The sequence below is a fragment of the Drosophila simulans genome, chromosome X (assembly GCF_016746395.2).
Source record: "Drosophila simulans strain w501 chromosome X, Prin_Dsim_3.1, whole genome shotgun sequence".
Taxonomy (NCBI): Eukaryota; Metazoa; Arthropoda; class Insecta; order Diptera; family Drosophilidae; genus Drosophila; species Drosophila simulans.
In genome coordinates this window covers 6,558,141-6,572,845 of record NC_052525.2, presented here as the reverse complement: position 1 = coordinate 6,572,845, position 14,705 = coordinate 6,558,141, and the positions used below count along the sequence as shown (strand labels likewise).

General features: G+C 44.8%; 3 protein-coding genes across 3 annotated transcripts; 2 read left to right on the top strand and 1 right to left on the bottom strand.

Annotated features, from left to right (window-relative positions):
* Window positions 1–2,009: 2,009 nt before the first annotated feature.
* Window positions 2,010–9,861, top strand: LOC6725328 (innexin inx1). Its single transcript, XM_016172892.3, has 6 exons — window positions 2,010–2,547; window positions 6,090–6,519; window positions 7,443–7,550; window positions 8,332–8,487; window positions 8,554–8,906; window positions 8,998–9,861. Exons 2-6 carry the CDS (start codon window positions 6,271–6,273, stop codon window positions 9,218–9,220), a joined length of 1,089 nt encoding a protein of 362 aa, XP_016038389.1. The 5' UTR covers window positions 2,010–2,547; window positions 6,090–6,270; the 3' UTR covers window positions 9,221–9,861.
* Window positions 9,862–10,208: 347 nt separating this feature from the next.
* LOC6725327 (leucine-rich repeat-containing protein 57) lies at window positions 10,209–11,273 on the top strand. Its single transcript, XM_002106308.4, has one exon. It carries the CDS (start codon window positions 10,433–10,435, stop codon window positions 11,147–11,149), a length of 717 nt encoding a protein of 238 aa, XP_002106344.1. The 5' UTR covers window positions 10,209–10,432; the 3' UTR covers window positions 11,150–11,273.
* Window positions 11,274–11,293: 20 nt separating this feature from the next.
* LOC6725326 (probable peroxisomal acyl-coenzyme A oxidase 1) lies at window positions 11,294–13,751 on the bottom strand. Its single transcript, XM_002106307.3, has 2 exons — window positions 12,665–13,751; window positions 11,294–12,522 (listed from the first exon to the last, which is right to left on the bottom strand). Exons 1-2 carry the CDS (start codon window positions 13,621–13,623, stop codon window positions 11,448–11,450), a joined length of 2,034 nt encoding a protein of 677 aa, XP_002106343.1. The 5' UTR covers window positions 13,624–13,751; the 3' UTR covers window positions 11,294–11,447.
* Window positions 13,752–14,705: the final 954 nt, after the last annotated feature.

Sequence of the window (14,705 nt, the reverse complement as noted above, 5' to 3'; positions counted from 1 at the left end):
CTGGTTCCAGTACCTTTGCGGCTTATGGTCTGGGGAGGAGGGAGTGGCGGGGAGTGTGTGGTTAATGGACCGATTGCGACAGACGTGACACTTGGCCAAGTGAAAGGTACCACCAATGATACCTGTGTCCGCATGTTTTCGGCATTTCGTGTGGGTACAGTATGTGTTAAGAGAATGTATCTGTTTGCCGACAGTTGATTGCACATGTGCGAGTCGATTTAAAAGGTAAATATCAAATGGAAATAATCGAGACATTTAATTAAATGGTTAAGTTATGTGACATCTGTCTCTACGCGGGCATCTCTCTTGAGCGGACAATGGTTTTGTCGAGTATTTATGCTGTGGTGGGTGATACAGTCGAGTTACAAATAAGTAGACCCAAAATTTCAAACTTCAATTCGAGTTCAATTTACTCGCTTCTCATGTCCGTGGCAATGACAGCGCACTTAACATTTTTTCCAACCTCTACAGTTTTTTTTTTCTTTTGGTGGTAGGGGGTTTTAAGGTAAGGTTTGATTTCGTTTTTGTATGCCCGAAAGTGCGCAGTTTATTGTGGCCCCATAAAAAGGCCATGTCAAGACGAGCGAGCCCGAAAAAAACCTTAATTTAAAATTAAAAGCAACACGAACTCGCCGCATGATACCATGGAGATGGGAATCGGGGAGATGGGAACACGACCGATTTCTTTAGGGCCGGAACGTAAGACAAAACCATTAAAAGGGCGGGAGAATCCAGGCTGAAATGCGGTTGCAATGCCAAAAGCACTCCCCAACCACACACACAGCCGCATAAATCGCATATAGACATAACTGTAACTTGAGATCGGGCCATATATTGAGGGGCATAATGGTAGGGCAGGCCAATTGACTAACTGACTCAATGACTAACTGACTGACTGACAGACAGACCGAAAGTGTGCGCACACGCCGAAAGATTTAGCAAAAAATCGGATCCGATATCACTTGGTTTTCGTTGCGAAACACGTTCTTATCGGGATCCATCCGTCGGCGTCCCGAGAAACCTATGCTGAGGCAGGGAAAATGCATAGACCATTCCAAGATTATATAAACAAAACATTAAAAAGTCGGAGGATCGGCGAATATCAATGAAATACAACTACATGGTATGTTGAGGCAGTATCTTGCCATGTTATGTACATACAGTACATACAATAACATTATTGACAACCAAATAGAAGCTGGGCTTATATTGTGCTTTCGAAATCATTACCGAAAGTATGAAATACTGTATATGAATTCCTATCCATCAATCAGCTATAATTGTTTAATAACAACTCATGGGCTCTAGTCTTTGACGGTTTGGAATGTTTTTACCACCCATTGTTAACGAAGATTTCTCTTTTATTCTCAAATGCTTTGTATAACCATAATTTGTATCCAAAATCAGGTTTATTGGGAATAATGCATGTATAATTTTTGGTGAGCTCAACTGATTTGATAATTTTCAAAACCAGAATCGCTTAATCGTTTTCTTATGCATGGTAAAATTTCTTGCAGTGCAGATATTAAGAATTTCAAGTTATTCCGTACCTTTTCGTAAGCCAAAACAAGAGATACCCGAAAATAAGTGAACAAAAAACGAAATTGGAGTTAGCCAAGCAGGAAAAGAAGCCGAGCTATCTGTAAAATAGGTACGGTGGCTCAAAGACTTATCAAGAGGGGTTGGAAAAAAAAATATCTCCTGGGCAATTGCTGCTCCAATTTTAGTTCATTGCTAGCGATCAGTTTAATTTAAGGCTTAATTCGTTTAAATAAACAAATGTGGAGAGCGGGAGAGAGAGTGAGAGCGAGAGCACAAGAGAGAGTTGAAAAAAAGAGCGAATTAAACAACAGAAACTCTCAGCTCAGTTTTCATTAAAAACGTAAAATCAAAAATGCTTACGCATGCTAGTAATTGAGGTTTCATAGCCAGCTGTTTCGCTGCAAGCGCAGCGAGAGAGCACAGCTTGGAACGGAGAGCGGAATGGCGCGGAATGGGAAATGGAATGAGAATGGAATGGGTTTTGAGTTTTGCTGTGAAATTTGAAAACCAAGCGGCAGTCGACGGCGACGGCGACAGCGTGCTACAAAAGCCATTGCGAGCGTCTACGCGGCGCTCGAAACACAGGAAAATTACAAGAAAAATTCGAAACACAGCGAAAATCGTGAAAACCCCTTGTACACGACACACGGAATTCGACCGGATTGCTTACAGGAACTAAAGTACACATTTTTTTTTTGGAAATTTCCATTTTGCGTTGGTATTTTTTGCAGTGAGTGTGTGTGCGCGGTTTTTTCTTTTGACAGTCATATTTCGAAAATATATTGTTTAAGGCCCTGTGGGCTGCATTCGAGAACCTGTTTCATGCAAATTCTACGGCCACCTGGCAGCTGATTCAAGAAATAAATCAAAAATATTTAAAGAAGAGGAAGCAGTCCCAAAACAAACACACACACGCGCCATGCTGTGACAAAAAATCGAAAATATAAAGAAGAGCAGCAAAACAAAAAGCCAGAAGAAGAGCCTGACAAGACAACGGAATTCTGCGTAAGTCTATCACAAAAACGTAATCAAAAATATCCAAAAACAAATGTGGGGTTAAAACGGGGGAATGCATTCTTCATCTTGCCAACGAAAGCTGCCTAATCGAGAGAAGAAGCTTTCGAGCCGAGCTTTCGAATAACACCGATGACTTCTGAAGAACGAGAAAGCCCAGCTGGGCGACAGGGACAGAGATAGAGACATTGGGATTAGTTGTATAACTATAATACGATCCCCCGAGATTAAGCGAGATGTCAGCCTCGAGGCATCATTTTGATTAAAGCCCATTGGAGCCAATTGGATCTGATCGACAGTCGTCGAAAGTCAGGTGATATCAAGGACGTTTGGAGGCTCTACCGAGCAAATTCATGCAGGGTTCTTGATGATATTGTCAGTTCTACCAGAACTCTAAAACCTTAACTATTATGCCACTCTTCGTAATAATAGGAAGTATTGTTATATGACCGCTTTACTAAAAACTGAAACTACTCTTTACGATGGGCCAACAATCGTAGGCGTTGTTTTGGGTCACTACGTCAGTTATAGTTAGCAATAATTCATCTTGCTAAGATACAAAGATTTGTTTGCAAATGTAATTTTGCTCAACTGAAGTTTACCAGATTTTCTTATGATATTTTAAATACGATTTTTTATTGTCATGATTTACGATTGTGTTTACAGTGTTTTATCACTTCAACGTTGGTCTTGACTCTAAGTTTTCCCAAAGTCTCATGAATCTTTTTTTCCACCATTCTTCTCATTTCCTTTTTTGAGGTTTCTCCTATTAGCGTCCCATGCTTCCATCTGCCCCTCACCAGAGTCTCCACTCTTCTTTCGTTTCCTTACAATTTCCCATGAATCTTCCCGACATTAGATGTCCGCTTTAGAAGTTAGCCGTCTGACGGGTTCGGCGACATCTATGGCATCTCTGCCATCCCGAAGATGCTCCCTACCGACATCGCCCCCCTTCCCCTGAGCAACAAATTCTTGCCCCCACCAAACGGAAATGGTCAATTTAAGTGACGCAGAACAGTGGCGACTCATTGTTTCCGAGCATGTGTCTCCAATCAGGGAATCAAATAGGGGGAGGAGCACGTAGTGGGCACTACTATACCTAGCTAGCCACCTTCGCTCACTCCCATTCTTTGTATCCCTATTATGAGCACGCTACGTTGCGGTTTCTGCATTCTAACGATCCGAAACGATACCATACCATACTATCCCATCCCATCTAAACCGATCCGATACGATCCCACAAGAGCTGCATGCAAGTTACTAGCCGCAGAAGTGGATGACCAAAAAGGATGGCAGCGTGAGCCGATAGCTATTGGTTATATATATTTGTAAAACCATTAATTTATCATCGAATTCCATGTACGTAAGCTGAAAAACTGGTTACCCTTAAAACCAAATTGATTGGGCAACAAATATTGGGTCTTGTGAAACAGGTTGTTTAATCTCTGGATAAGTTTAGTTTCTGCCACTTTCTACAGAGTATTGAATATCGTATTTGACTGGCTGTCATTTTGAAGTCTTGCAGCGCAAAATGTATTAGCTGTTTGCAATACTTAACTGGGTTTCGGCTACAGGGTTGCATTTAGGTATCTTACTTTAGAAGTATCATAAGGTTAACCTATATGTAGCTATGTGCGTGAGTAGTATGTGCTTATTGATGCCACCCCTAGTATTTCTCACACACGCACAGCCGGAGGGCAACTTCCGCTCTGGGGACCAGCTGCTAACCAAAACCAAACAACCGAAACCCAGTAAAACAGCAACCAAACCCTAATGAAAATGATTCAACTCCGCTCGACTCAAAGCCAACCCGCTGTACAGTCGAATGCATTTGAGTTGACGTCACAACTTCAAGAGACAGACTCCCGCAACAAATTGAAACAAAACAAAGAGACTAGAAAAAACCCAGATTCCAAATGCAATTGCCATTGCAGTTCTCGTGTTTGTATTCATGTTAAGGTTAAGCATGTTAAAGCTTTCAAAAGACCCGACAACAAAGTGTACGGACGCTAGGAAAATGAACAATGACAATCACTAAGTAAATTTGCAAAGTAAAATCAGTCACTAAAAATTAGAAAAGTGAAACGATGTGTTACGAAAAAGGGAAGCATGTACATGTTGTACCTTTTTTAATTTTAACTAAAAGCTATTTATTATTATTTATTTGGTGTAGATGTACGAGTAGTTCTCCAATTTGGGATCAAGTGACTTAGCCAGCATTCCCCACATTTCAATGGGTATTTTAGGGTATTTCAATGCAGATGATTGTGCAGCGACAGCACGTAAATAACATTAATGCAGTTGCGACGACCTTTTCGCAAAACAATTGGCAGCGCTGACACCTAAAACTAGCGCCCACTTTTCGTTATTTTCCCCCCCATTTAGAAACCGAAACAAATTGCAATTTGCACAGCGAAAATTCCACCATATACGCGTCTATCAACTGGCAACACTTGCTGCAGTCCATGGGCCCCACGGCCTTGGCAATGAAAATGCCTAGGAAAAGCAAAGAAAAATCAACAACAAGTGGCAGTTGCATGTGTGTGCGAGTGTGCAAACGGGAGGTGGAAGGTGGGAGGATGTTGGCCATTGTTCATGTGGCTGCAACTTCAAAAGCTAAATGGCAAAGTCAGCGAAGCGTTGAGGGGGCTGTGGATATAAGGGGGCGGGCTTTTGGGCCAGCAAGGAGGCAATTTATGTGCGAAATGGCTGGGCGCAGTTGGTTTTGGGAGCCTACATGCCATGGAGTTCCTTCTGTGGTTGCAAATGATAAGGATTTACTGACTGCATCTTCGCTTTACACAAAATAGGGATATATATTGAGAGTACAGTACAGTAATATACCAATGGGCTGATCGAGCTGACGACTCCCAAAGAGTAAAATACAAAATACGATGACAAAGAAACCGAAACGATTTAACATAATTGAGACGGGGTCTTCCAGTGGCGCTTGGGTCAAATGCGTTGCGCAAAGATCGCGAGAGGAACCAGAGCCACTGGAGGTGCATTGCCCCCAGTTGGGTGTCTTCTCGGGCGGACAAGAAGAGAGGAGAAACCAAAGCCGGAGCGGGAGCAGAAATCCGTCTCAGTTGGCAGCGGGCCACACAGGCAAGTGGAGCAAATGGCAATTGGTTACTTAAATGGCGCATCAATTTTCCCAGCCGACAAGGGATCTCTGTGGCTGCTCGACGTCGTGGCTGCGAGATGTATCTTTAATTGAAATTGAAACCGTCTCAAGATTCTATTAGTTGATGTTGATTTATGCCAAAATACTCACGCTCTGCGCATTTATCAATCAGAAGCTCACAGTTCACCACGAAATTGTACACATTTCGGCGAACTTCAAGTGCTAGGTGTATCTCGTAGTCTTCCAATCAGCGATATGTACTTCACAGATAGCGAGATAGCAGCATTCTATTTGCTAAGTTCACCTACACCGAAATTAAATTAAGTCTAATTGGATCAATTTGATTGTAACTTGTGGACGCCTCTTGAAGACATTTTATAGATTTGTATCCATTATATCCTTACAGTTGATATGCATCGAAAGCTGAAGGCGAAGAGAATTCGAAACAAGACAAGAACCGGCAAGAGAAAGTTGAAATCGCGTCTAGCGTAACACCGTTTCCGTTCGGGAAGACCAAGCACACTGCCCGGAGGAGAAGCTCCCGACAGATCCTGATCCTTGCCCACTGAGACCCAAGCTGTGCCAAGATGTATAAGTTGCTGGGTAGCCTGAAGAGCTACCTCAAGTGGCAGGACATCCAGACGGACAACGCCGTCTTCCGGCTGCACAACTCCTTCACCACGGTGCTCCTGCTCACCTGCAGCCTGATCATCACCGCCACCCAGTACGTGGGCCAGCCGATCAGCTGCATCGTCAATGGCGTACCGCCGCACGTGGTCAACACGTTCTGCTGGATCCACAGCACCTTCACCATGCCGGATGCCTTTCGCAGACAGGTGAGTTGGGGATTCGGATTTTTCATGTAATTATATCGTAGCATACTTTCGGACAGCTCTTCTGGAGTGGCTATCTTAACCCTATTCGAACTGCATCCGTTCGTTGAGAGCCTTTGTGGCACTTCCGCTTCATTCCAGATCCAGCACAATTAAAAATGTGTTCCCATCCTCCTGCAGATCGCTTTCAATGCCATTCGCTTGTCTTGCTTAGTTTTATTTTATTTTATTTTATTTTTTTTGCCCGCCTGTCAAGTTTTCTGTACGCGGAACACGTCCGACCCTTTGGACTTCATCCAAGGTATCCATATGCACATATACGATATGTGTAGTACAACACTCATAATTCATGCCCGGCCTATAAAGCAATTATAAACTGGGCGTTGTCTGCTGCTGCCTCCTTTCTGCTGCGGGCCGCGATTTCTACAATCGGTTGTAGTGGGTAAAAGAGCCAAATCAAGAACACCAAAAAAAAAAACCGAAATTGAATTCCCTCAAGATTGGAACTCCAGTGTCCCCCTAGCAGGTCTCTTGGAATGATCCAATAGAGAACTGGAAGCTTGAAATCGTTTTCTTGCTGTGCACAGCTCCTCTGGGGATTGGGCTCATATTTCATGCAAGGCAGGAAACAGTTTGATAGCTCCCTAAGCCACGATTTCGTGGAAATATTTTTTGATTTTGGCAGTTTAGCCGATCAAATTACCATCCAAGTCGCACTAACTAAGTGCACACAGAGCGTGCTTTGGAGTATGTGGGCGAATTAAATCAGGGAAACCACGAGGAGAACTCAAGTGCCCGCTTGGTGTGTTCAATTGTGGCTATCTGGTGGAGGTGACACTGATTGGGTGTGGATTACCAGCTTCATGTTGGTACATTATATATATTTTCTTAAATCACTTATTTATGGAAAATTTTTACCTTTTCAGGTTGGCCGCGAGGTGGCTCATCCCGGTGTGGCAAATGATTTCGGCGACGAGGATGCCAAGAAGTACTACACCTACTACCAGTGGGTGTGCTTCGTGCTTTTCTTCCAGGTGAGTCTCGTAGCATAAGTTTTCACTCTAGAATCTGTATTATAAAGACAGAAAGATGTTGATCTGAAACTTGGTAATCACGCATATCAATTGCACATACAATTATCATATCTCTATGGTGTGAGCAAATCTCAAATTTACACCTATCTCGTTTATTCTTCCAAGATTGAGGTATCAAGATGTTGCATGGGAAGATTCTAAGTAATCCTCTGCTTTTTTTCTCTCTGTGCACTATTGTATTCTCGTGGTCTCGATTCTTCGACGCAGACGCAATCGCTCGAATTAAGTTCAATTGAGTGCGTGGCATGTGTGGATATATATGGAGATATAGGGGAGTGCTATGTGCACTGATAAAAATGTGTGTAGCTGCTTGAAATGCAGGGGACCATAGGATTGCTTCAATAAAAGATTTCCTTGAGTATATGTTTTGCTTTTAAAGCACCCTTTGATGGCTTCACATTTCTTGCCGTGCACTTGCGATGGGCTTGGGTTCGGAATGGGCTATGGGTCAATGTATTGCTCAAGCGATATAAACATAAGGCCCAACAAATGTGCTCCGAACTTGCGAAATACCAAATATGATTAATAACTTGCTAAATAGTTTGGGAAACATGAAAAGCAACAAACTCAGCTGGAACGTGTCAATTGCTTCGACAGATTTCAATAAAAAATGTTTGTCTTGAACTATTGCCATATGTTATTCCAGCCTCCCCACATCAAATGAAACAAGTGTTTATTGTATTTTACTAATTGTTCTAATACTATTTCCTAATGCTTTTAGGCCATGGCCTGCTATACGCCCAAATTCCTGTGGAATAAATTCGAGGGCGGCCTGATGCGCATGATTGTGATGGGTCTGAACATCACGATCTGCACCCTCGAGGAGAAGGAGGCCAAACGCGATGCCCTGCTGGACTATCTGATCAAGCACGTGAAGGTGGGTGATAACCGGAGCTAACAACCTTGATACCCCGACTGATCGAACTTCTATACTCTCTAATAGCGCCACAAGCTGTACGCCATTCGGTACTGGGCCTGCGAATTTCTGTGCTGCATCAACATTATCGTGCAGATGTATCTGATGAATCGCTTCTTCGACGGCGAGTTCCTCTCGTACGGCACCAATATCATGAAGCTTTCGGATGTGCCGCAGGAGCAAAGGGTGGATCCCATGGTCTATGTGTTCCCCCGGGTGACCAAGTGCACCTTCCACAAGTATGGTCCCTCCGGTTCGCTGCAGAAGCACGACTCCCTCTGCATCCTGCCGCTAAACATCGTGAACGAGAAGACGTACGTTTTCATCTGGTTCTGGTTCTGGATCCTGCTCGTCCTGCTCATCGGACTGATAGTGTTCCGGTAAGTCTCGAAAGTTTCCAAATTTCTAAGAGCGAAGAAATAGTTTTGCATACTCGAACCTTATATTGACCTATTTATTTATTTGTTGCAGTGGCTGCATTATCTTCATGCCGAAATTCCGGCCCCGCCTCCTGAACGCCAGCAATCGCATGATTCCGATGGAGATCTGTCGCTCGCTGTCCCGCCAACTGGACATCGGTGACTGGTGGCTCATCTATATGCTGGGTCGCAATCTTGACCCGGTCATCTACAAGGATGTGATGAGCGAGTTTGCCAAGCAGGTGGAGCCCTCCAAGCATGACCGTGCCAAGTAGACCAGATGTGCGAGATGATGCCCCCCGATATGCCGTTCGATATATCAATCACCCTGCCTATTAGTCCCCATCATTTTGTCCGAAACCCGAAATTCCGAATTCTGTTTTGGATTCTTATTTTTATTTAGCACAAATCATACTACTTAGTTGAAACTCGAGACCAGGACAGGGCCACGCCCCAACGCCCCGTTGGTAGTTCTGTGATTAAGCCCTGACCTTTGAACCCCTCCCCAAACGAACCCACTTCCCATCCCCTGCCCACGCCAAAAGCTATCATAAACATGGATTAATCAATGATCACAACTCGAATCGCTTGGCAGAAAAGACAATCCTTTTATTTTAATTTTTTTTATTTTTGATTTTCCATCAATGATAACAAGACAAACAAAAAAAAAAAAAAAATGATGAGATTTTCCTTGTGTTTTTTTCTACAGACAAAATCTTTTTTTTCCTAATTATAAAATCTAATTTAATACTTAGTTCTTATGTAAAAATAGGAAACATCGCTAAAAAGATAGTAGACCCCAGAAAAATATGAAGAGATACTATTTTTGCATAATATGGAGTAATGTTTGAACGCTTCGGAACCAACCGAAAATATAATAACAAATAAATATTGCTTTGAGTCTTTCATAACATAATATTGCTTGCATTACACATACAGTTTTTTTGGGGATACAACTGAGAATTAAATGCGCTATGTTAAGTTTATTGTGTAGTTTTAGGCGAGAATTGCTAAGGTTTTATATGAAACTAAAATATAATATGAAATAAAAAACTTTTTACAACTGGCAAAAATATGACATGTTTATGTTCAATTGTCCAATATTTTTTTTTGCTTCCACATAAAAAAACTTATCTTGACTAACTGAACGAAGAGTACGGAAATGTTTTCAGTGTTTAAAGTAGTTGTCTCGGCTAAGCCTGTAGGGTTGCGTCGACACTAAATATTTATCTGAGTTCCAATCCATTTCGTCATCGAAGCAGTGGCATTTTTAGGCACATTTTCTGCAGATCTGGTATATTTCTCAGGAGAGAAATAAATAAATAAAAATTAAATTGGCTAGTTAAAGTGCTTTGCTTGCTGTAAAACGCAAGCCCAACGAGTTACCGCCGCGCAGGAAGAGTGTGGGATCTGGATTTGTCATCAGTCGACCCGCCCATCTTTCAACCAGCTGAAAAACCTTGAATTCCCTGGAGACACCTGCAACAATGGGCAATAAACAGATAAAACAACATTTGGAGACGGCCCAGAAGACGGGCATTCTGAAGATATCCTTGCAGCGGCTGCAAGAATTCCCACCGCAGCTTAGGGCCTACCCGAATGTCCTGAAAACCCTGGATCTCTCCGAGAATCGCTTCGAACGTGTACCCGACGAACTGGGCAAGCTGACGCTAATCAAGCACCTCAATCTAAGCGGGAATCGACTGGTGGAACTCAACGAGGTGGTGGGCGAACTGGCCAAGCTGGAGGTGCTGTTGCTGATGGACAATATGCTGACAAGGCTGCCCAAAACCCTGGCCAACTGCACGCACCTGAAGACCGTGAACCTGAGCAACAATCAGCTGAAGGAGTTCCCCTCCATGCTGTGCGGTCTGAAGCAGCTGGATGTCCTGGACCTGTCCAGGAACAAGATCACCGATGTGCCCGCCGATGTGGGCGGACTGTTTGTGACCGAACTGAACCTCAACCAGAACCAAATATCCTCGCTGGCGGAGGACGTAGCCGATTGTCCCAAGCTTAAGACGCTGCGGCTCGAGGAGAACTGCCTTCAGGCAGCGGCCTTTACACCCAAGATCCTCAAGGACTCGAAGATCTGCAACCTGGCCGTCGACGGCAACCTGTTCAACTCGAAACAGTTCACCGATCTCGATGGCTACGAGGTCTACATGGAGCGCTATACGGCGGTCAGGAAGAAGATGTTCTAGACTCGATTCAGATCAATTCCTCTTTTTTTTTTTGTGTACTTTATTTATCAGAGTAAACTAATTTAATAGCTTAATTCAATATGTGTAATGTGTAAAACGTTACGAATAAATCGGAAAAAGACAACTTCAACAAGGGCAAGCAAGTCAGTTTGAAAATGGTAAGTGGAAAAGTGCGAAATCCTATTTCCTTTATTCAAAAAAAAAAAATGTTACGATTAATGGTATAACTCAGCTTCAATATAAACATTAGTGAATTACATATATACATATATGTAGAAAACAAAAGACCAGCCCCGCATCACAGCTTTCCCCGCATCATGGGCAACAAGTGGTTGTGGAAGGACGAGTTGACCGGCTCCTGGTTGACCGGATTCCGGCGTGCCTCCTCCATGAGTCGCTCGTACACCCGGCCATCGTGACAGCCCAGCGTGGAGCCCAGGACACGATCGTGGAAATCGAATCCGTCCACCAGAGCCACCGCATTCGGTCGCAGCTTGGCCAGTAGCTCCTCAAAGCGACGCTCCACGAAGCGCAGTTGGGTGCCAGTGATGCCGTTGTTCCAACGCAGCACGCATCCCGACTGTCGCAGGAATGTATCGATGACGAAAAGCTCCACCAGTTGGCCCAAGACGAGGGAGACATTCGGGCTAAGATCGCCCTTCTTTCGAAGTGCTTCCACTTGCTCCAGCGCATTGCGTGTGAAGAATGCGTGAGCATGGGCTATGGCAGCCGAGGTGAGTTGCCTTCCAGCCAGATTGCTGGCCATCTCGGCACTCACCTTGCTGGACTGATGCGTCTTCTGGGTTTGCCAGGCCTGACGCACCTGCTCCATAGCTGAAATTTCCAGAGCTCGCACACAATTAGCAGCCAGATTCTTGCCCCAAACCAAACGGGATGTATCCCTCAAATAGGAGACACTGGAGGGCAGCACCTTGCGTTTCAAGCTATCCACATACTGGCGGACGAGGAAACGAGCTGTCTGCAGCAGGAGTACCGTGTACTCCCCCTCGTAGGTGTATGCGGCGGCGGTCAGGCCATAGATGCTATCGAAATTTGCCGAGGAGAGAAATCCGTGGCCACCGCAACTCTTGCGCAGCAGTTCAACGCCCTCGCTGGCCTCGTCGGTGGCCACCGCCTTGAGGCAGCAGCTCAGGGCGTGCAGCTCCGGCAGTGAGTTGCGTCCTGCCGTGCTTTCATCCTCCAGTTGGCGGAGTACATCCTCGTAAAAGCGCCACACCCAATCGGACACCAGGCGATAGGAAACCCCTCGAGCAATTTGCGGTAGAATCTTTGCCTGCTGTGTGATGTGATCCAAAATAGAGACCTCCGGCTGGTCGCTGTTAATCCGGCTCTGGCGACGCACCACGGAATACCTAATGGGGCAGTTGGAGGAATATGTGTGTCAACGTAAAGATAATGATAATTGTTATCTAAAGAACCCTGGATGCACTGAATGTGTTTTATGGGCTTAAAAACATCTATGATAAACATAATCCCCAGAAACTATAAAATCACCTGGTGGCAATGGTGGCAGCCTGGAGCAGTCCAAAGAGCACATCCTTCAGGGTAATGACCCGCACATAGACCATAGTGCCGTAGAGCAGCAGCGGAGGTCTGCCCTGGACGAAGGTGCCGTCGGTTAGGACTTGGGCGTTCTTCATCAGCATTTGATTGCGCGGTATCCGCACGTCGCGGAGTCCCAGGAAGCCGTTGTTAACGCCATTGCCCCCCAGGCGAGGTCCTATATCGCCCACATCGACTCCAGTCAGCGGTTCGTGTGTCCTCTCGTCCCTGATCCTCACCACAAATGATTGCAAGCCATAATGCTTGCCCTTCACATATAGCTGGGCCAGCACAATGGCCACATTGGCGGTATTACCAAGTCCGCCGGGCCACCACTTGTAGGAACTTTGCGTTGGTGTGTTCAGGATGAATTCCTGCGTGATGGGATCGTAGTCGGCTCGGGTTTCCAGGCCACGGACGAAGGTGCCGTGGCCCAGCTCCGTTTGGGCATAGGTGCCCAGGACGCCGTCCATGTGCCAGGATCGATTGAGCCACTGGGCCTGCTGCTCCTCGGTTCCCTGGCTCAGCAAGGTGGTCATGAACATGGAGAAGTGCACCCGAAGGGGGAAGCTCTGCTGGAAGAGCCCTGTGCCCAGGGATCCGGAGAGTAGCAGCCGAAAGTCCCTCAGCATATTTACACTAAGCTGCAGTTGTGGCTGCTTCTCCCGCTGCCATTGACGCAGTTTGGCCAGGAAACGGGTGGATCGGGCTACGGTCTGTTCGTAGCGCTCCTTGTACGACAGACAGCTCGGATGCACTGGCTCCGCGAAGTCGGGATCCTCATAGAAACGCCTTTCCAGGGCGCGGCGCTCCTCCAGCTGCCAAGAGCCACCCGCCCACCAGCGGGCAAAGTCCTCGCTGTCCAAGGTGGCCGCCGCCCGCTCCCTCTGCAGATCCGCATTCACAGACATGATCGCTCTATCTCTCCTTCCCGATCTCTCTTTCCCCAGAGTTTTACTTTTCTGCGGGATTTGGAACTTCTCCGGTCGAACGACTCGATTGCACTGAGCAGTTGGTGGCTGCAAGAAACACTTCTGCAGCTCGAAACATGGCAGCCAGGTCGCCAAGGGCGGAGATAGCAGGGGAATATGGTTATCAGTGAGCCGAAATTAAAGATATGTTGCCAATTAATATACCGGGCTTCTTTATGCATTTACCAACTTATACTCATAAAGGATGCAGTGCATAAGCATATACACATACTTTTACAGGAGAGAAGATCTGGATCCCCTTTGCATGGTCCATCCTGCCTACGCCTTTGGAGCCCCACCACTGCCTCTCTTTCGCGCTCTGCCCGCTGGTGCTCCAACCGCCGTTGTTGCTGCAGTGGAGTCACTGAACTGAGAACTGAGCCACTCTCAAAGTGCCTGAGTACCTTAAGGTGGACCATATTCCGTACTCGTCGAAAGTTGCTCAAACTAAATCTTCTTTACACGATGCATTTACCAAATTTTAGATTTCGGATCCTAAGTTGTATATTTGGACGGAATTTGTTTCTTACTATTTGTGATGGTCCAGCCTAGTCCAAGATAGGACAAAGTGCGTAAAGATCTAATGAGAGGCATTATCTCCTAGTTTTTTACTTCGATTTTTTTTTTTTTTTACCGTAGATAAGGAAATCGTAAATATTTCTTGTTGTTTTCGTTTTGCAAAAACCACAGAGCTCAACAAACAATTATTCCTCTTTCGTACAATAACATTTTTATTTTGTGGATTTCTTGTTATCAACATAATGTTTCTCAGTTGGATGACGTTTAAAAAATCTAAGATAACCCTATATGGGCCATTGTCAAATTGTTTATAAATAGAAACTATAAGACATGGAAAAAGCGATTTTATTTATATGTATAAATAAATATATTATTATACATCCGAGTATATAAAAACAAAGTTTCTGAAACGTGGATCTTAGGACTAATTCTCAATTTAAATTTCCCGCTCTTCAAGAATGAAACATAAAATAAAAAAACACTGGCCATTATAATAATTATAA

Bases quoted from the DNA above. Each gene is read 5' to 3' on its own strand.
- LOC6725326 (XM_002106307.3), bottom strand. From the start codon at position 13,623: ATGTCTGTGAATGCGGATCTGCAGAGGGAGCGGGCGGCGGCCACCTTG. The intron at 12,523-12,664 runs GTGATTTTATAG...CTGCCCCATTAG, and splicing joins GCTGCCACCATTGCCACCAG to GTATTCCGTGGTGCGTCGCC.
- LOC6725328 (XM_016172892.3), top strand. From the start codon at position 6,271: ATGTATAAGTTGCTGGGTAGCCTGAAGAGCTACCTCAAGTGGCAGGAC. The intron at 6,520-7,442 runs GTGAGTTGGGGA...TTACCTTTTCAG, and splicing joins CGGATGCCTTTCGCAGACAG to GTTGGCCGCGAGGTGGCTCA. The intron at 8,907-8,997 runs GTAAGTCTCGAA...TATTTGTTGCAG, and splicing joins ATCGGACTGATAGTGTTCCG to TGGCTGCATTATCTTCATGC.
- LOC6725327 (XM_002106308.4), top strand. From the start codon at position 10,433: ATGGGCAATAAACAGATAAAACAACATTTGGAGACGGCCCAGAAGACG.